Source organism: Erithacus rubecula (genome assembly GCF_903797595.1).
Source record: "Erithacus rubecula genome assembly, chromosome: 1".
Taxonomy (NCBI): Eukaryota; Metazoa; Chordata; class Aves; order Passeriformes; family Muscicapidae; genus Erithacus; species Erithacus rubecula.
Genome location: NC_136658.1, coordinates 23,870,554 through 23,890,989, shown reverse-complemented (window position 1 = coordinate 23,890,989; position 20,436 = coordinate 23,870,554). Strand labels below are relative to the sequence as shown.

At 44.2% G+C, this 20,436-nt stretch overlaps 1 protein-coding gene across 6 annotated transcripts in view; it reads right to left on the bottom strand.

Annotated features, from left to right (window-relative positions):
- The window catches only part of CFAP91 (cilia and flagella associated protein 91), a 109,798-nt gene that overhangs the window by 69,357 nt on the left and 20,005 nt on the right, over positions 1 to 20,436 (bottom strand). For 2 of the 6 annotated variants that reach the window (XM_079305469.1, XM_079305472.1), the window contains exons 12-18: positions 19,857 to 19,949; positions 18,397 to 18,543; positions 15,653 to 15,874; positions 14,284 to 14,432; positions 13,028 to 13,119; positions 9,609 to 9,879; positions 9,283 to 9,528 (exon numbers count right to left, since the gene is read on the bottom strand). In XM_079305469.1, coding sequence (XP_079161595.1) covers positions 9,626 to 9,879; positions 13,028 to 13,119; positions 14,284 to 14,432; positions 15,653 to 15,874; positions 18,397 to 18,543; positions 19,857 to 19,949 — 957 coding nt within the window. In that variant the 3' untranslated portion in view covers positions 9,283 to 9,528; positions 9,609 to 9,625. Of the gene's footprint in view, positions 1 to 8,073; positions 8,898 to 9,282; positions 9,529 to 9,608; positions 9,880 to 13,027; positions 13,120 to 14,283; positions 14,433 to 15,652; positions 15,875 to 18,396; positions 18,544 to 19,856; positions 19,950 to 20,436 lie in introns of those variants that run through there. The other 4 variants (XM_079305471.1, XM_079305473.1, XM_079305470.1 and 1 more) reach the window with 4 other exon arrangements.

Below are 20,436 nucleotides of genomic sequence, written 5' to 3'. Positions count from 1 at the left end.
GCAAAATGACAGGAAAGGAAAACAGTACCTAAGGGGTTAGCTCGAGAAAAGTAGCTTCCTTGTGTTGGTCTTTCTCAATTTATTTTTAATATATATATATATATATATATATAATATATTTATATATATATAATTTGCTTGCCTGTAAAATTTGCGTTCATTAATGTGTTGCTAATGGATCACTTGGGCCTGTACACACCAATTAACGTGACCACTTCCATCTTAAAAACAGAAATCTGAATATATATATATATTAAGGATTGTGGGTTGTATACAAACTATTGCATACACTTGTGCAAATCTGTCTTGACTTAAAGGAAAAGCAAAACCTGTATAACATTATTACTACTTGAATGCCTCTGTGACTGATTTTTTTTTTTTTTTTCATTTTAAATATAAACTTTTTTGTGGAAAGTATGCTTAATGTTTTATTATTTCCCCCGCCCCATTCCCCTTGTAAATATGTTTTGTTCTGTGTGACTTGGTTCGGAAATAGTTAACTGGTACTGTAATTTGCATTAAATAAAAAGTAGGTTAGCCTGGAAATGAAACTTAAAAAATACCAAGTGTGTGGTCTTTATTTCAAAAAATTGCCCTGTTCTTCCCTCCTCCTCTCTCCCTTCTCTGATCCTTGTTTCGCACTCTCATGCCTCTATCCACTCTCTGAGAATAGGTGGACGTGAATCTTTGTAATAATAAAGAAAAACTTCAAGAAATAAGCATGTTTTCTTAAATGAGCTGTGTTATACCATGCTATTTTTAAAGAGATGCTAGTTTGTCTATGATACCATTTGATTTGATGGAGAGAGGAACCATGGGACATAACTATTTCAAATTGTAGCCAAGCAATCTTCCTTTACCGTCCACCTATAGATACAAAGTTAAGAACCTGTGTAAACTGCTGGCTTTGAATCCTGCACTCATGGTTGTTTGGGTTGTTTTTGCTTTTGTTTTTGTTTTTTTTAAATAATTGGATCCCATTAGTAATGTTACTTGGTGGTGATCTGTAGTTTGTCAAGATCACGTCCAGTGGACCGTTCCTCCAGCAAATCAGCACGTAGCTATCTCTGAGTTGGGTTTTTGGTACTGGATAATGTATGTATTAAACATGACATGTCTATAAGTGCAAAAAGAAAAAAAAAATCCTTTTTTGGGCTGGCTGACCTGGCCGAATCCATTCTATTGCTATCCTAAAGGCTAGATGCGAGGTCATGTGACTGCTGCTTCAATAAAAACAAATTTATATTGCAAAGAGACTCCTCTTGCTTTGTTTATGTGCCACAAGCTGCAGTTGTTCCTGTGAAACCTGTGCTGGAATCCAGGCTGAAGCCTTCACTCCGGAGGCCCTCCAGGACAAGTGGGAGTAAGGCGGGAAGCAGCCTTTGATGGGTCCACACCTTGCTTGTTGAGTCAGGGTCCCCTTGATCCTCTCCTGATTGCCAAATGTGTGTCTGGGAGCTATTCTGGCCCATCCTGGGTGCTGGAGCTGTGCTCCTCAGAGCAGGTGCCAGCCTGCCCCAACTCTGTGCGCAGGCTTGGGGCTTGGCTTGTGCAGGGTCTTCTGCACCGGGGTGACAGGGCCAGGTGGCCACTCACAGCCTGGCTGCCCCAGAAGCAGCACGGTGAGTGGAGCCTGCTGTCCCTTCACTTACCTCTGTCCCACAAGGTCACTAGGATTCTGGATGCATCCAACTCATGCTGAGACTGGGACTGCTCTGCTTGGCTAGTCTGGCCCTGGCATTCAGGGTGGCCACTTACACCTGCAAATGCATCGCTGCTGAAACTACAGCACCTCTCCAGGTGAGTTTATCTATCAGAGTTGCTTCTGGTGGGAGTTCATCACAATCCCTGGTGATTTGGGCTGGTGGTCAGTCATCCTTGGGCCCTTCTCTGGATAGACATACACTGGGGCCTCCTGTCTCTTCTGAACTTTCATCACCTTCAATCAAAGTTGTGGGCTCTCTTTATGTGCTGTCTTTGCACAGGAACTCTCAACTTCAGTCTCAGATCTCTCTTCTGAATGTCAGAACCAAATGAACAGGACTCAGGCAAGCACCTCGTCTTGCTAAGCTGACTGGAAGGGGATCTTCAGCTCTTTCACATCTTTGTAATTTTTCCAATTTTATTCCATTTACAGTTGTTTCAAACATCCTCCTTAAGCTGTGAGTACCAGAAGCAGCCAGAGGTTCCCTACAGTGCTCTCCCTAGTGTCAATGAAGGCACTGGAGAGCATCTTGTAGCTGCTGCTTGTCTGCCTCTTTGCCTAAGGATTTGCATTCATTCTTCTGCATGGAGGATGCGGCTGTCCAGTTTATCCAGCACTCCCTCCCATTGTAACTCCTGCAAGCATTGCAGTGGGACTGTTACAGTTTCATATTGTGTTTATATTCCAATCGCCCTTTCAAAAGATGTAACACATTAGCATCAAGAGCCAGTCCTTGCAACAAGCTTCCAGGGAATATCATTCTCTCACCCTGTGAGAAAATAATTTTTGAGATCCATCTGCAAACCAGGGTCCAATCCACTTAGCTGCCTGTCACTAATGCCTTGGGATGATTTAAAATGCTAATCCAAGCTTGAAGCAGCAGCCAGCTGAATGCAGTAAGAGTCAGCTCCACTGATGTGCCTTGTCTTTATTGAGTGAGCTGCCAGCCATCTGCGTTGGAATTAAGTGTCAGTGGTACTGGTACCATTTATTATCTGGAAGGTGGCAGTTTTTGCACTGCTGGTGGGAAGGTTTAAGTGGCTTTCTGTGGGAGAAGAACAAAAGCCACAATGACGGAGGAGGAGAGAAGCGAGCTGCAGAGGGGAGAGAGAAGCACTGCAGCTTGTCTGAGGCTCTACATGCAGTTGCTTGGAGACAGCAAACCCAATAGATGGTACAACCTCATCAACCAGCCTGCAACCTCGCTTCCCTCCCTGGGCTCCAGAAACAGCTTGGCTGGGCCCTCGTCCTGTCTCCCTTGCTAGTCTTGAAGGGTGATGTTCCTGGCAAAGCACTGGCTTTGCTAGACCAGCTGTGCAAAAAGGCTACAAGATTCGACTGCTGCCAAATCCAAGCTCTGATAGGAAAGGAAGATATGTACGTGTCAATGCCCCATAGGGCACCAAGCTCATTTCAGCAAAAAGGACTTTGGGTTCTTCTTTACTAGAAATGTGCAGTGTTTGCATTTCTGTCTGGGTGTGAGTGTTGTACAATGCAAGGCTTTGGAGCAGAGACCAGATCCCCAAAACAAACTCCTGCTGGAGGTCATATCAGATGAGAGTACAGGTGAGTGCTCAGGGCTGCAAGGGGAGAACTGGACTTCGCAGCAAACACCTGCCTGTGGTCAGTGCAGGAATGCAGCCCTGTATCTTGGTGCACACCCAGCTAATTCCTGATACCCTGGCACAGATATTTTCTTGGTGTATCCTATTGTTCCCTGAGCATGCATGCAATTGGGTAGGTGTCCCATGAAGTTAGTGGAGTTAAAGCCTTCTCTTCCAGAAATTCCCTGCTCTCTGCATCACTTATCTCTGCTAACATACTCCAGAGGTAAGGCTGCGTCCTCCAGGACAAGTGGGGAATGGAGAGTCTCTTCCCTTGTGGAAGTTTGTGAGTGGTTGCAGAAGGGTGTTTTTTGACCAGGGTGCTCTGCCTCAGGACTGCTTGGGCAATCTGCCCAAGCCCCACGCCATCTGCAGAGCCCCCTCACTTGCTGCAGAGTGAGAAACTGCAGCTGTGAGCAAACAAACTCTTGTTCTCAGGCAGAGCTGCCTGGCAGAGCACAAGCAGCTGTCTCAACAGAAGAGCCACAGGATCTGTGTACAGTGGCAGGCCCAGGGAACTGAGAATTAAATGGATTGCAAAGGAGAGAGATGAGGGGTTTGGGCTTTTTGGTTGGTATTTTTTTCCCCTAAGCAAAGTTTCTAAAAACTGGTGGGAAGGCAGGAGTTAGAGCAGGACAGTTCATTGTCACTGGCTGCTTGTTCCCTGTGCTTTATCTTGCCTGCAAGTGCTGAGCAGTCACAGAGTCCAGACACCTGCTGTTCACAGAGGGACTTGTGACAGGTCCTGTCAGAGAGAGATGGAGGTTGTAGGGAGCGAGGAAGGTTCAGGTGTGTGGTGGGAGCAGCATGGGAGCTTGAGAGGAAGCAAAGGGCATTCCCTCCCCTCTCAACAGATCCCTGTTAGCACCCTCCACAACTCCCCAAGAGTAGGCTGCAGCCAGGTGGGGGGGTCAGGCTCTTCTCCCAGGTAACAAGCAAGAGGACAAGAGGAAATGGCCTCAAGTTGTACTGGGAAAGGCTTACATTGGATATTAGGAAAAAAATTCTTCATGGAAAGGGTTGTCAAGCCCTTGAGCAGGCTGCCCAGGGAAGTGGTGGAGCCACCCACTATGCCTGGAGATATTTAAAAGGTGTGGCACTTGGGGACATGGTTTAGTGGTCGATGGCAGTGCTGGGTAATGGTTGGACTTGGTAACTTTAGAGGTCCTCTACAACTTAAACAATTCTACAATTCTTTCCTCTGGCATAACAGCAGCCATGCTCTCCTCCTCCCTTCTGCAGCTCGTCCTTGTAATCAAATCCTTTGCCAGGCCAGAGTGCTCAGGAGGAAGCAATGCTTACTGGAAAAACCCAGGTGGATTGAGAGTGTTTTTATTCAAGAAGATCATTGATGTTGTTTGGAATGCTGCCATACGTTAGCAGCCCTGGGAAAAGGGACTGCCCGACTGGGGACCCTTTGGACCATTTCAGTTACACCTCTTTTAAGATTTTTTTTTTCACAGTACTAGGCCTAAGAAGAGGTTGGCCAATGGAAGCTGTTTCTGATGGAGACAACAGATTTGGGGCCTGCACAGCAATGAAAAAATGGTTTGCATTTGGCTGGAGGCAGAAAAATTATGTTGGCAGGTGGAAAGTGGCTTCAATTCAACAGGTAAGAGACCAACAGTCTTGCAAGAGGCTGTTACTGGCTCAGTTAGAAACAAAACAGAAATTCTTAGGATCAATCCTGCAGCAGCCCAGGGAGAGAGCAGCAAATGCAGCTTTTAAGTCTCTACCACCTTTATCTCACTGCAGTCAGCACCACAGGGGCAGCGGATGCTCTCAGCTGCTCCCCAAAGACAAGGACCGGCATCCCCAGCACTGATTGAGGAGCTCCAGGATGGGCCAGGAGTGCAGGCTGCCATGCAAGCTCCCCGCTGGGGGAACTGGATGGGATAAATCTCATCTGGTTGGGCTCTGCTGTGGGCCCAAGCCACTGTAGAGCAGTGGGCAGCTGCAACAGTGAGTGTTGGCAGGAGCAGCCACAATTCTCAGGTCCATTGGGGATCATGTGGTGAGCCAGGCAGTGCATGTGAATACAGGTAAGCAGCCCTGCAGGAATGAAAGGGGAATAGGACATCCAAGTAGTACTTGAAGGATTGGAATGTGGCACATGGGAGAAGGCCAAGAGAAGTAGCCTTGACTCCAGCCAGAAGTGGAGGAAAAGGTGCATGGGGTTGATGTAGTGTGTGGGAGAAAAGGAGGAATGAGAGGGAATAAATGATAAGATCAGAGCAGAGAGCAAGAGCTTCCCTGCTCCACAGGTTTCAGTGTACACCCTTCCCCTCAGCCTGCTGGTATTTTCTTTCTCATGCAAACAGTTGCTGTTGAGATGCTTTCCTTGGCAGTTCTGCTCCAGGCAGTGGCTGGGAGGAGAGGTGGGGACGTTGGTCCAGGGTGGTCCCAGGAAAGTTGAATTTACCAATCCAGGTGTACACATTCTGTCTCGAGGAGTTGGCGATTTTGGCAGGTGTTCAAACCAATTCCTGCCTCTCTGGTGGGGTGGAAGACAGGCACAGTAAACAACAGCTCCCCATCCAAGCCCCGGCCTGATTCTGGAGAGCACTGTGGTGAGGAGGCTGGATGCCAGCACAATACTGATTCTCCAATCATAAAAACACAGGAAAAGTTACATGAACAGGACTTTGGTGAAAGCAGGGAATCAGGACTTGGAGGAGATAGTAATAGTACAATTAATCCTAATTGTAGGATTAATCCCACTCTCCTAAAAAATTGTGTGAGGGCTGAATTGAGTCAAATCAGGCAAATCCCGCATGCTTGCAAGACCAGGAGCAGAGGGAACAGCTCTGCTCAGAAAGTAGCAGGAACTCTTTTAACAGCAGCACACTAAGGTCCATGGCAGCAGCTTTTGTGATGGTTATGTTGCTTTTATGGGAGGCAGGAAAGATGGGAAAGTGCGGGTTTGGTGTCGTTTTTTGTTGACAGAAATGCAGACACTGTACATTTCTAGTAAAGAAGGACCCAAAGTCCTTTTTGCTGAACTGACCTTGGTGCTGTAGGATTTTCTCTTCCCACACCACCAGAGCCATATTGGCAGGGAAGCTTTGGGACAATTTGCATTCATTCATACATTTACTGCAGAGACCAATTTTTCACCACTCTCAGGGTGCAGTGCCCCCAGAGATCCATTTGGCTCAGCCTGCCTCCCCCACCTGCCAGGAGACAGGAGCCGGCAGAGTGGAACAGCCATGCTCCCTCCCTGTGGACAGCTGGTGAAAGAAGAGTGGGACAAGCTGAATTTTACCAGTGTTTTCACTGTATTGGTGCAACCCCAGAGGCATCTGCTGTGCTTGTTTCGGGTATGGGCTCCTCCCCAGTGTTGTTCTGTCTCCTGCCAGAAGAGTGAATGGTGCATTCTGTCGATTTATGATCCCAATTCCCTCTCACTGTGCTCATTTTCTTTCTCAAAGTACATTCTGCAAAGCTTGACGAAAAACCCCCACATGACAATTGAAAGCAGTTTCTACAGAAGAGTTTCCTGCAGGAATCCTGCCGTGGCCTTCAGTTTACATGCTAGGCAGTGTCATGTGGAAAAGATGGCTTTACCCTGATGGTGTCCCTTAAATCATAATAGAAGCTGAGACATATATAGCTCAGCCTGTGCAGAGCAGTCCTCGTCATGCAGAGCTGTATCCCTACAGAAGACCAAAGTGCTGTAACCTCTGTCCATTCCCACACCTGTTGGAATAATTATCTTTTTAAGCCACATCAAATTGAGTCACATGCAGAATGTTTATTTTGATAGACCATCTTCAGAAATACAGCAAATGCCTCAATGAATGAGTAGTCCTCCTGTTCTGCTGCATCAAGTTTTCCATGTCTCTCCTATTACATTGGATCTTGTGATTCATGTTATCTTCCCTCCTTTTAACTAGGCTAAATTTGTCCAAGGTGGCCTGAGGCTACAGAGCTGATTCCTGCACAGCTTCTCCTCCCACACTGTGCAGTGTTTTGTTATATATTTTAGTATTTGCAACCTTCCCTTTTACTGACTAGCTATGAATACTGTGAGAATTGCCCTAAATCCCCAGTCCCTGATGGGATCATCCTCACAGTCTTAACCAATACTGGTCACCCCTCTGACTCCTGCCAGAAGTTGCAGCACTTACAGAGGCTGCCTGACATCAGCAGTCTCCTGGTTCCTCTGGTTCAGCGACTTGGAGACCAGCAGTGCTTTAGTGCAGCTTTTTCCTCTCTCCAGCTGCTATTTACTCCCCAGCGGAACACAGGGGTATCCAGACTATTTCTCCTCTCCCTCCTTTCCCTCTCCCCTTCCTGTAAATTCCTTTCCGTGTACCCTGCCCCAGCCTAACCCACTGTCCTGGTTTGAAGGACAGGTGTCTGCCAATAAAGGCAGAAGCTTCTCTTTGAAATGGACAATGTAAACCCCCACCCTCCAAATTATTATTATAATTTTGAAATTAAGGGGCTCTCAGACAAAGATATGGGAATTAGGAATAACAGTTCTTTACTAGTAAACTTAAAACAGAAATACAGTATTACAAAGAACAATCCCAAAACACTGACAGAGTTAGAATACAACCTGACATCCTGTCAGTCAGGGTGTTGGTAGCAGTCCCAATAAATGGTGGCTACAGTGCTCTTGCAGTGACAGATGAGGTGCAGTTGAAGCCGTGGTCCTGTAGAAGAGTGCAGTTTTCCTCTGAAGGTCCAGGGATGATGTGGAAAAGTCCAGTTTTCCTCTGGAATCCAGTGGAAAGAAGGTATAATGCTGTCCAAAATCTCAGTTTTTATCAAGGTAGAAAAGGCTTGGTTCCTCCCCCTGGCTGAAGCATCTCCCAATGGGATGATGTAATTTTATCAGTCATACAGTGGGACTTAATGGCTCAGTAGGAGATGTCTTCCTGGAGGGAGGATGGGTTGTGGAAAATATAAAGATGATTGCCCCACCTAGTCTTAAAGATGGCCCATTAGCAGATAATATGTGCCATGGATAAAAGGGTCACTACCCCACCCAGCTTCAACAGATGGTGATAGAATAGATATTTCTGGCCACATCCTATACTGCAGGCCAAGACACCCACAAAACAAAGACCCAATGCAGAATTTTTACAGGAATGCATTAATGAGCACCATTTTTTGACCAGCTGCTGGTTTATGTTATGTAGGAGAGGCAGGATGGTTGGGATTAGCCAAACCACACCTGACCTTTACAGATGCAGCACAAGGAAAAGACGATGCACAGGGAGAAATGATGGCAGCAGGGAGAGATCAACCTACTACCACTGTAGCACTGAGGGCCAGTACTGCTGTTGCCTGCATAAGCTGTAGCCATCAATGAATGAGCATTTTGGGTGTGGTGGTGAGGCTGTGCCCACCCCTCCAAAATGTGGTGGTTGGTGTAAATGTCCCTTTATGTGCTAAGGCCACAGCCCTGGGAATTCTGACACATGAGTGCTGGAGAGCTGAGAAAGTCTTGAGCTCTGTGATAGATGCACTGCACCTGTCTGAGCCTGTTGCTTCCCAAAAAACAGTTGGAGCACCCCTGTGACTGCAAACATGGCAAAGCCAGCACACAGCAAAGCCAGCATCCTTTCTGTGTAGAACTGCTCTTTGCAATGATAAAAAGTAAGAAGCGGTCAGCCTGAAAAGTAACATTTCTGGAAAATGCATCATTCCCGCCATGCCTATGTCATCCTGCTGTCACCTAGGTTTGTGCCAGACATTGCCTGCTTGACAGAAACCACCCTGCTGAGGTCAGGGGCACCTTTTCTTTCTCCAAGGACTAATGATATGAAAACATGATCCAAAATCTGACTGGTTTTGTTCAGCTGCAGTGCTTTATTAATAGCAGTGCCAATGCAGGAAGCCACTGGGCCTTACATTACTAAGGGGACACACTTGTCTGTTGATGGTTTCAACTCAAAATTTCCCACTTTCAGAGTATTTTTTCTTTTAATGTTATTGAAGCAAGGAAATACCACCAAAAGCCCAGGTTCAGATTTTTATTGGTCTGTGCCAGGAAAACAAACAAGGAATGCTAACACTGCCTTCTCACTCAAGGTTTTCTAAATAACCAGAAGAGAAAAATTAGCTAATGAAATCCAAAGGAAATTGGGGAGGGAGTGGAAGAAGCTGCCACATCAAAATGTATACAGAATGGTTCAGGAAAACACTGCTGGCAGGCAGGACGAGGGACAGCCCAAAGAAGAGAGAGGGTTTTCCATTCAGGATGCCCTGAAAAAGTAAATATTTATGTGCTTCCCTTTCCCTCGCCATGCTCTGAACTCAAATCACAGAGGGACAGCGAAACTCACCTCACTCATCTTCTGTCCTAGGAGGCTGTGGGATCCTTGTGGAAGCCTTGTCCAAGTTCACGTGCAACTGTGGCAGGCTGAGTGCTGTCAGCTGCACTTGGTTCAGCAGCTGTCCCACTCAGAGCTGTGCTGGCTGTCCCAGCAGGAGAATCCTTCTTTCTCTTGGTGGCAGATGCCTCCTGATGCAGTGCCAGATCAGCAAGAGCCCTCTCTGTGCCTTTGTGGATGATCTGATGAGCAGCATAGATGTGTTTTCCTTGGGACTGCCTCACTGTGCAGAAAAAGAGGTAAGGCTTTTACTCGGAAATGTACAGCAAAGTGTTCTCTGCAGGGGAGAAGGGAGAATAGCATTCAGCAGTCCTGCAGCTGTTGAAGACTGTCTCAGGAAAAAAAATCATGCCCTTCTAACTTAGGCAGAAAGCATTCTACTGCCACCTAACAGCAGCAACCAACTTTGCATTTCAATTTGAAGACTGGCCCCCACAGTGGGAAGCACAGACAAAGTGTTCTCCTTCCCAGCTTTGGGATTGACTGCCCAGAATATATTATCAGGCTTTAAAATAACTTCTCCTTCAGTGTCTGTTAACTGCAGCAAGTCTCTGGAAGAATCCAGCTGAAATCTGCCATCTCCTGTGCCATGATTTGACCTGAACTGAGTAATTTGGCGAGTTAAAAATAAGACTCAGAGCTACAACTGACACATGAAGTCACCTGACTACTTTATCATCTCCCCTCTTCTACTGCAGGATTGCCTCCTTTTATCCAAAGTAATTTGTATTTCCAACCCACCTCCTACAAAATAATTACCCAAGCCTAAGTGTTCACCATGCAGCTCTATGGCTCTTCACTATTTTTTGTTCTCCCTTTCCCCCTTTATTTCAGTCATGGGAATTGAACTACTGTGTGCCTTATGAAAGGTGTGAGGAATGATGCAGGAACAAGGGCTGGCTCTCTTGTTCACTTCTCTATAGAAGTCCAAGACTTAGCCTGTTTCAAGGCCGAGCTGCACTTAGACTGTGAATCTGAAGCACTGGTGTCCTTTATGCTGGCACACAGCTCTGCTGTCCCTGTCTCAATCACTCAGCATAACCAACACACCCTGTTTATGTCTGTCCATCTCCCAGGTCCACTTTGTCAACAATGAATGCAACTGGATCTCGCTTTTGAAAAGCTGACCTTGACTAGCTAGCCCTCATTCATAGGAGAGGTTTCTCTACCCAAGGCATTTTGGCTTCAATCATGGTTACATCAACTGCATCAACTATACCGGGAATACTCCCCTGGAATTGCTGCAGTCCCTTTCTCCATCCACAGTGAATTCCACCTAAAGCATGCTGAAATTAGTGAGTGACTGTCCTTTTCCAAGTGAAGTTTTTCATATCAGTACAGTGACTTCTACTTCCACTGAGGCAGGGTTTAGAATCAAGGTGCAGGGGTTTTTCAGCATGATCCAGTATTGGATAATCCCTGCTTTTATGCATCAAAATGCAACAAAACGAGGAGGAAAAAAGTCCCAAACTAGGTAATGGCAAAACAGAGGTATTTAAAGAGAAGCTAAAGTATAGGCAAAGACTGAACCTGCAGACCCTCAAATCTGTTCTACAAATGGATTTACTCCTTTACAGGGAAGATAACTGTGCTCTTAGATCACCTCCTGATAGTTTCAAGGAAGGTGAGTGCTCAAGCATGGGCCAGGTTGCTAAAACACAGTTTCATAACAAGTAATTTGGCTCACTATAGGGCAGGCTTTAAAAGTCACCACAGAAATGCAAGACGCTAATGCGTTTATGAGATCTAATGCCCTTCTTTGATACTATTTCCTTTGGATTTCCATGGAATAGTTAATGATTCTGCTTCCCTGCAAGTATCACTGTGCAGGAGGTGCTCATCAGAGTGTACATCTGGTAGGATTCAACTGTCTTTTGTGACACCCCATGCAGCAATAGCAGAAGAGAGTATGAGCCACACCTTTTCCCGACATTTGTTTTCTGCCCTCATAAGAATATTGTAACAAATTTATTCTGTTCACATTTGAACGAGCTCCCTTACTTAATTGCATACTGCTCTATTCCACCAGCATCCACTTTAATGTTTAATTGGGACTAGCTCTGCTTTCCAGGCAAGCTCACTGTAGCTATCACATTCTGAAAATTTTGTTGTTCTGTTGTTTGGGAGTACTTCTGAGGTGCTTTGTTCATTAGCTGCTATTCCATTTAAGCCCAGTACATATTTTGACCCTTGATGTATGTCCAGAATCCTAAGCCATCTCCACATCTTCTTTCTGCTCTCCTTTCTGAGACAGACTAACCTGTGTGTGTTAGTGCCTGAGCTGCAGGCTCCATTGACTACAATTACATCACCTGCTCTGGAAGGCTAGCAGAAGCAGTGCTGGAGTGAAGGGAGCTGCTTTAAGCTTAAGCAGAACTGCCATCTGCAGAACAGGTCCTGTTGCTGTGGCAAGACACAAGCCAGGAAGAAGAAAGTCTGCACAATTCAGAGACCACAAAATGCATACTCAGGGTTTGTGTTTTCATACACAAAGCAATAAAAGAGGCAATGAATTAAGTGCCTTTGCTCTCAAGGCAGAGAAGTACACTGCAGCAAGGACCCCTTCAAGCTCTATTGCGATGTGATTGCTTTGCTTAGGTCACATTCACTTTCGGTGGGTAACTGGCTTAGTTACAGTCTTTCACCTGTGCTGGTAAGTGAAAACATCCCACTTAAGAACAGCTACTCATTCATGACATTACTCAATGTAATACACAGGTTTCCAGTGCATTCTCCTCTGTATTTTGATAGATGCCATTCCATTTCTGTTAAACATCTTTTACAACTGTGATGTTATCTCCTTACAACGTGATGCCACTACAGCCAACCTTAAAACTTTAGCTCTTGCTGTCAGCCAGATGGGGAGGAGAGGGAAACATAGGAAATTGTATAACCTTCCTCCAATATATGACATGTATTTTAAATAATCTGCTTGTTAAAGTCTTCTGCAGTTTTAGAAATTGCCATATAATAACACAATTCACAGCTATACTACTTAAAGATTTTTACCAGTTTGTCTCTGAATATACAACAGGCTGCTGCTTTTCATACAGTTTTATTGCTGCAGATACACCACATTTATCTTAGCAAACCAGGTTGGAAGGTACCTCAAGGATTATTTGATCCAACGTTTCTTGGCAAAAACACAAGCCAAATCTTACAGTAGGTCTGAATTTCAGTCACCATTGAAAATGACTAAAGCTCATGAGAAACTGGGGAAAAAAGGGGGAAGAGCTTAACTTTGTACCTGCAGAGCGCCAAAAAGGAATCTCAGAACTGAGACAACTCTGGGCTGCATCATTCCTTTCAGGGAGCTAGAATACAGAGAGTGAACCAGTTTATGAAGAAAATTAAGTTACTGGACTCCTTACCTCTTTCTCTCATAAAGCTTTTCTCAGCTTCTGGGATCAGGAAATTATAAACCAGCTCTGCTACGATCTCTTCTGACTGTAGGCGAGTTCGACTACAGGACATATGCACAATGGTATTAGTATTTTAATCTTCTCTCCAGACTACCTCTGCAAAAACAGGTCTACCTTGTAAATATCCTCACTCTTTCCAAGAGAGTGTATTGTCATGGCAGCAGTTGTCAGCTGGGTCTCTTTCTATCCTACAAATACCTGACTATGTGACCATTCGCCTTTGTACTGCCAATGTGTTCAAGAGCAGGATCACCTTACATTCCTTATCCTCAAAGGTACTGAAAAGCTCAATTCCCTCTGATGGCAAGCTGAGTTAGACACACAGACATTGATGAGGATTTGTGTCTGCCAATTTAGTCTTTGGTCCATTGCTGTATTTGCTAAATTCTTCCCTTTTGTGACTCGGCACTTGGCTGGCCCCCATGCTCTTTTCCATGCCAGTGTTTGGTGGGTTCCCAGTTGGCCCAGGGGCTGCATGCATTACCTACACTTCAGTCCCCCAAGGATTCCAACATTCTGGTTGTATTCATCTAGATACAAAATACACAGCTCTTGTACCATAGGAGAGACACTGTGTCATTGGGATTTTTATGACTCAATTCCAAAAAAAGAGCATAGAAATTGAACCAGGAGTTTGGCAGGTCCTAAAAAGTATTCACTGCTGATGCCCCAGTCAAATACAGACTGTGGTGTTCTCAACAACTTATTTTACTCAAAGTGCCCTGTCAGGCAGCCATCAATATGAGTGACCTCCATGGAAATTGGCAGTTCCTTAAAGAACAGCCCCCCCACAATGAAAGGCTGTGTATAGCTGTATCTTTTAGGATCTCTTTTAAATGGATTTTCTGTAGTAGTGTAAATAAATGAAAAGATCAGTATGAATGGGTATTGCTTTAGGCAGTTCCCAGATTTACCTAAAGCTCAATCACAGCCTCACACTGGTGTGGAGAAATCTAAAAAGGGTTTAGATCACAGATCACACATCATCTGCAAAGGGAACCTGGCACAAGCTGTACGGAAATAAGACTGATGAATTCATATGTGTAGCAGATAGGAACAGCATGGTTCCCATACACAGCACACTAATGAAGAGACACAGCATTGCTCTGCTCTTCCCTTGGCTTGGATGACGCACACAGACACAGATGGACATGGTCAGGCATGACTGCTGAGAACAGCTTCTCACATGCTGTTCAATAACCTACCGACTTTCCATTGCATAAGCAATGTCACTGATCTCTGCAGCCCTTTGCTGAACTTCTTCCCTGGCTTGCTCTTCAGCTGCCCTCTCCATGCTACTCAGGATAACGTCTTCCAAGTAAGTGTCAATGGTTCTGTCCTGAATATTCACCACCTAGAACAAAACACCAAGATATTGTTCCTCTGCCTATTGCTGTACCAGGACCATAGAGGAAGATTTCCAGAGAAGCATGAACAGATTTTCACAAGTGACTTGTGAAAGAGCCAACCTGAGATTTGTTTTCAGAGATGCTTTCTGTAATTCTAGTAATTCTTCCTGAGAACTGACTGAACAAGTGCAGGTGAAAGAAAACCGATTCAGAGATCCAATTCTGGTAGAGCAGGTTAGTCCTGTGAATGCAATGGCAGTTGCTCCCTCAGTTCTCAAGGTCCCCTGAGCAACAACTGACAAGTAATAATTATGGGTATTAATTTCAGTAAATAAATCAGCTTTCATCCAAGCAAACCCTTGAAGAATAAAGTTCCATCAAGCCAGTCAAAACCCAAAATAAAATTATTGGTTTCCTTATAATGGTTGTAGAGATTCTAGAAATGGATGTTTAACTTCTGCTAATCTGAAGGGCATAAGCTTATGGCGCCTTGGCTCTACCTGCCTACCACTCAGAAACACGGAAAAGATGAGAAGCTAAAACTAAAAAAAAAATAAACATGATGCCAGATCCTTTCGGTATTAACCACCTCCTACAAAGTTTGAAAATTATTGGCTTAGTCAATTAGACTCCCACTCATGTCTTTCAATGGCGAGAAATATACTTCATACAGTCAAGAGCTAGGAAATAGGAACAAGACTATAGAATAGATATGGAATATGGTAATTCAGTATTTTTTTCCCGATTTCAAGGTTATTATATTTACTATTGTTACTTCAATATAAATGTTGTACCTCTTGTTATTTGCAGTCCACTTGGGCCCAAGGAGAGCAAAATCTTTCCAAACCCTTGCTTAAATGCATTCTTCCTGGAAAAGCACCTAATAGTTCTGCTGTGCAGAACAAGCGCTGACAAAACACTATTCCTAGAGATGATCTAGGTACATCGGCTCTCCACAGGTGTTTATTGAAGAAATTTAGAAACCTATACCCACTCATGACAGGCCTCATGACAGGACTGTCCATAGGGGAATTCAAATCATCCTTAGTTTAATGGATGTGACTCTCAGAAAAGAATCATCCTCTCCTCCTGAAGCCTTCCCCCTCAATTTTAAAACTAGCCATCACCAAAGACAGTGCTGAAGCAGCTCCCATCCATCTTGACCTTCCCACAAGGAGATAGCTCCTACAGACTGCCTACAATCCCACCAGTCTCCCTCTCCTGCCTGTCTGAAAAGCTCATCTTCCTCCTGCCGCCGGCTCTCTTCCAGCTGCCGCCATCCACTCTCCTCTGCTTCCCTCATCCGCCTCTGCCTCTCAGCCAGCATGATCAAAGCATGGATCTTCTGTTCTTCTTGCAGCCTCACCAGCTCTTTGGACAGAAAATCAAGCATGTTCGCCAGTGTACTTCCTTCTACCGTGGCAAAGTCTCTTTCCAGTGCGGACAGCTTTCAAAAGAAAAATGCAAAGAATTGTGTAACAAACCCCAGGAACATTGTACGAAATCCCAGGACTACCAAAAGCATGTGAGACAGCTCTGCAGCACCCACTCAGACCAGCAATGGGACAGTCCCAGGAGTTTGGCACTCCTCATATGTTACATGCCCTGACTGGTTTCTGCACAGTGCAACCATGAGTAACTGCAGCTTCAGGCACTGAAGCTAAAATTGTACAAGTTACTAACTGCTGACAAGTTCAAATTGACAGTAATTATATTAAGTTTTCAGAAGTGCAAATGAGACCTCAAAATTCTGGGTAATGGAAAATCAAAGTCTGTGACACAGTTGAGACAAGATTCCAGGTGTTCAGCAATGCTGTGCCATTCACTCCTTGCTCCAAGCACATCCTGTTTTATGGGCTGGGTATGTGTGACTGCACTACAGACAGAGAAAAGATCTATGGGGAGTTCATTATCTCCAGAATAGACTCGGAAGCCACAGGCCCTGGCAGGAGGGAATGTCTGGAACTGGCTGGGATGCTGTGTCCTGTTGAAATAAGCAGGCAATTACAGAACACACCTAAACATAAAAGTTGAAGTGGAGCCGAAATACCCCAGGCAAGTAATAATAAGTCAGCTTTCTTATACAGCTGTGCCACTTGGCCAGGCAGTGTTTCAAAGGAAGCGGGACTGTCAATGTTACACACATTTAAGGACAGCACTTAGCCCACAGGTGTTTCAGATGGAAGATGGTGATGCAAAACTGCATCATCCACGGGGAAGGATAATATGGGACTAAAGTGCTCCCTGCTCTTCATTGCTCCAGGTGGTGTATATAAACTGGTGTGAAATGGAAGAAAACTCTGGAATACTTTTGTGCTAGATTTTTGTTATATATGAGTCAAAAATTTTCAACTCTTCCTCTTTGACTGTTTTATGTGGAGTTCCCATCCTCTTTCAGCAGGAAGAATTTTTTTTATGTTGAAATGGTCAAAAACCTGAAAAAAACCTGACCACCAAACCCTATAGAACTGAGAGTCATCAGTGACTTCCTGAAATAGCCACACACATAGAAAACTCCTGAAACATGCATTCCAGAGTTTTGAAATTAAAAATGTTTGAAAACCTGAACCTTGGACTGTGAACTGTCAGAGACAGTTAAAAAGAAAAAAAAAAAAGTGAGAGTAGAGGAGGCCAATAGACCAGCAGAGGGGTATAGCAGCTCTCCACAAAGGAAATTCTGAGATCAGGTCAGTATCTTTACCATTTATTCAGAGATTAGTATCTTTATCTGCTCTCTCTCCATCTCTATGAATGTCATTATGGTGTTTGAACTGCTTTCTCCTTCACTCTCACCTGGGCTTCCAGAAGAACGAGAGCACTGTGAGTTTCTAATGCCTAAGGCCTTATTTTTCTCTTAATTCCTCAGTAGAAACATTCTGTATTCCTGCATTCCATATCTGGGCTTCCTATGCATGAGGGAGTATCCAGAAATGCTAAATGGTAAATGACAAAACACAGTCACCTGGTTCAACTTTTACTGAGATCTGGGGGGAAATTTTGTTGCTGCCCAACCAGCAGGAAATCGTGGTCTGGGTTCATCTCTGCCAGGTAAACTGCCCTGTGGATGCTGTTAATATGGAAGCCGCCAAATCACCTCACAGCTGGTCACTGGAAAGCAGCAGAGTAATAAAAACGACAAGAAAATTTGCAGGAATGTGATAGATATTATATTCTCGGAAATGTAGTGAACTCCAGACAAAATTTCTTCATGATCTATTCCCAACCAGCATCTATAATTTAATTCACTTTGCTTTGGAAGGTTGTGGCACTGTAAGGAAACACAATGGGAATTTGCATCCCTGGCTCTCACTAGATCCTTGGCAGAGAATGGAGCACAAAATTTCTTTGCACTGCATACAGTGGCCGGTACCTCAATGTGCCACCATTGCTATGGTTCTAGAAGTCTCGAGCCTAGTAGGATTTGCAAAGTAAGTTGGCTTTGGCTTCCTTTGTGAGGTTTCATGCACGAGAAGGAGCCTGAGAGGGTGCCAAGCTAGAAAACGGACAGGGAAATGACAGAGCAGTAACAAACACTCAGGAAAACACCCGACACATGTGAGTGACAAGCACAAATTGTGATACCAGGTAATAGAACCACTCAAGTAGATTGAAATGTGGGAAACTGAGGGTCATCTGACACTGCAGTTTGTTCAAATCTCTGTAAATATAAATAAGTGCTCTGTCTGCAAACAAAGCAAACACAGCCTGCATAGCAGCTGTGGTCAGGGTGCCTCAGTCTGTTTCTGAGATTCCCCAGAGCCTCCAGAGCAGTGAGAGATCAATTTTAGTCCCTCAGGCATTCAGTGCTTGGCCTGTGCTAGGAGAGCTTTATTGCTATTAGGATGCTTTCTGTGCTGTGGATAACAGAAAACATAAAAAATTAAATGCAGAAGTGTTGTGGTACTGCAAGCACAGAGTGTCTGGTCAGGGCAGAGCTGTGAATCAACCTTCCCATCTACGCAAGCAAACCTGGTGCATGTGTGAGTCATGCTGTCGCTGTAAAGACAGTGTCATTTGCTTCTGTGCCTTCAAGAGCAGCTGTCCATCCTCCTGGAGTGCGTGACTGGTGCGCAGCTCTTGGACCAGATCCAGGCGCTTCTCCTTCCCTTCAAACATCTTTATTAAAATAAAGGTAAACAACTGACCATATTAAATGGAGAATATAGAGCAACATGCTCTTGCCAGCAGAGCACACTCATTTTCTCCAAGTTATAAGGTCAGCTAGTTCTCTGATTTGTGGTTGCATTTAGGCAAACAGTACAGGTAAATCTGCTACTTCTTTTGCTATTACTATTACTATTATTATTACTATTATTTATTATTATTATTATTATTATTATTATTATTATTATTATTATTATTATTATTATTATTATTACTATTATTATTATTTTTGGCTTTACTCAAACTATTGGAATGTGGAACACCACCACCTATGTCAAAAGCGTAATAATCTTCTGCATACCCTGTTATACCAGCCTCAGTGTCAAAGCTCCACAGTGTTTCAGCATCTCCTGTCCTTTAACGTTCATTTTGAGGGAGCCCAGCAACAGCCCAAAGCCATAAGTTGGTGGGGAGGTTGCTGAAATTGCTGTCATCCCTGTTATGGTGTTATGTGGCCCAGCCCTCCTTGACACTGCTTTACTTTCAATCCCATTCTCTTCCAACAGGACTTCCAAGAGCAACAAAATATCACTTAATCCTGCTTGTGTCATTCTCCAATTCAGTAATATATTTCTGAGCCAGCAGTAGCTGAAAGAAGATTCCTAAAATAGTGGGACATTTCATGCTCTGAAAGTCAGCAATCCTTCAGTAGCCTCAACCATCCTTCTCACAGATCATCACACAACTGGAGAACAGCTGGGAAGTCTTTATTCCACCTCAAGTCACTTTCACAGTATTGTATTGTTTGCTAAAGCTCAGGTCCTGCATGGGAACACTTCCAAACATTAAATAGCTACTGCAAGAGAGATTGCCAATTGTACTCTTTGTGAACATGAAAACAAACCTTCAGAACTGGTCTGATCACAAGTGATAGACTTGCTTAATATAAAGCCCATGAGGCATGGCTAGTGAATTAATTTTTAATTAGACCTCCTTCTGTTGCCCTGAAAGCAGAATGATGGGTCCTGCACTTCACAGTGGTAGGCTTCAGTTGCTCCTCATCTGGGGAAACCAGAAAGATGGTATGAAATACAAGCAGTTCTGCTGGGATGTGGGATGTGTTTTTTGTGCCCGGGACCTTGGCATAACCATAGTAAAAAGTACTAATGGTCCAGATCTAGTCTAGAATTTGCCACTTGAGTAATTCCACTATGAAGAGCCTCACTACCTGATTAGTGCTATGGAAGAAAGATTGCAAACACCCTTTGCAAACAGTCATTCCCACCATCATTCTGAAAACTGACATAAACAGAGAGACAGAATACCATGTTCTGAAGAGCCCTGCCTCGGAGCAACTTTTGCAGACAGATCACTGCCAGGTCTATTTCCTCTTCCTCCTGCCAAAACATAACAAATACCCACACAATTATTAAGCATTTCTTTGTAGACTGGGATTTCTGTAGATTATCTCTCTAACTGTTAAACAATCTAACTCATATCCTGTCTCTTTTTGGTTGTTTTGAACACCATTCTTTTAATTTCTAGGGAAAGGAAGGTGAGTCAGAACAACATGTACTTCCATGCTTTACAAGGGATGGGGAAGAAAGGTTGTATAATTAGATTCTGTTTGAGATTTTAGAGGGTCTTTAGAGATGAGAACCTGTTGATAAGAAGATGTTGATGTAGAAAGTTACTGTATGGATTTTAAGTACTATTTGTAGCTTGACTGAATCTAAGTTTGCAAAATGAGCATCAGCTACATTAATTAACGAGTCAAGACATTAAGAGGACAGAATATCTCCAAGAGAGCTGTTAAGCATGAAAAATGGTTTTAAATTAAAAGGGAACATATACAATTTTTCTTTTGATATTTATTTCAGTGTTGACCTTTATCACATTAACTCA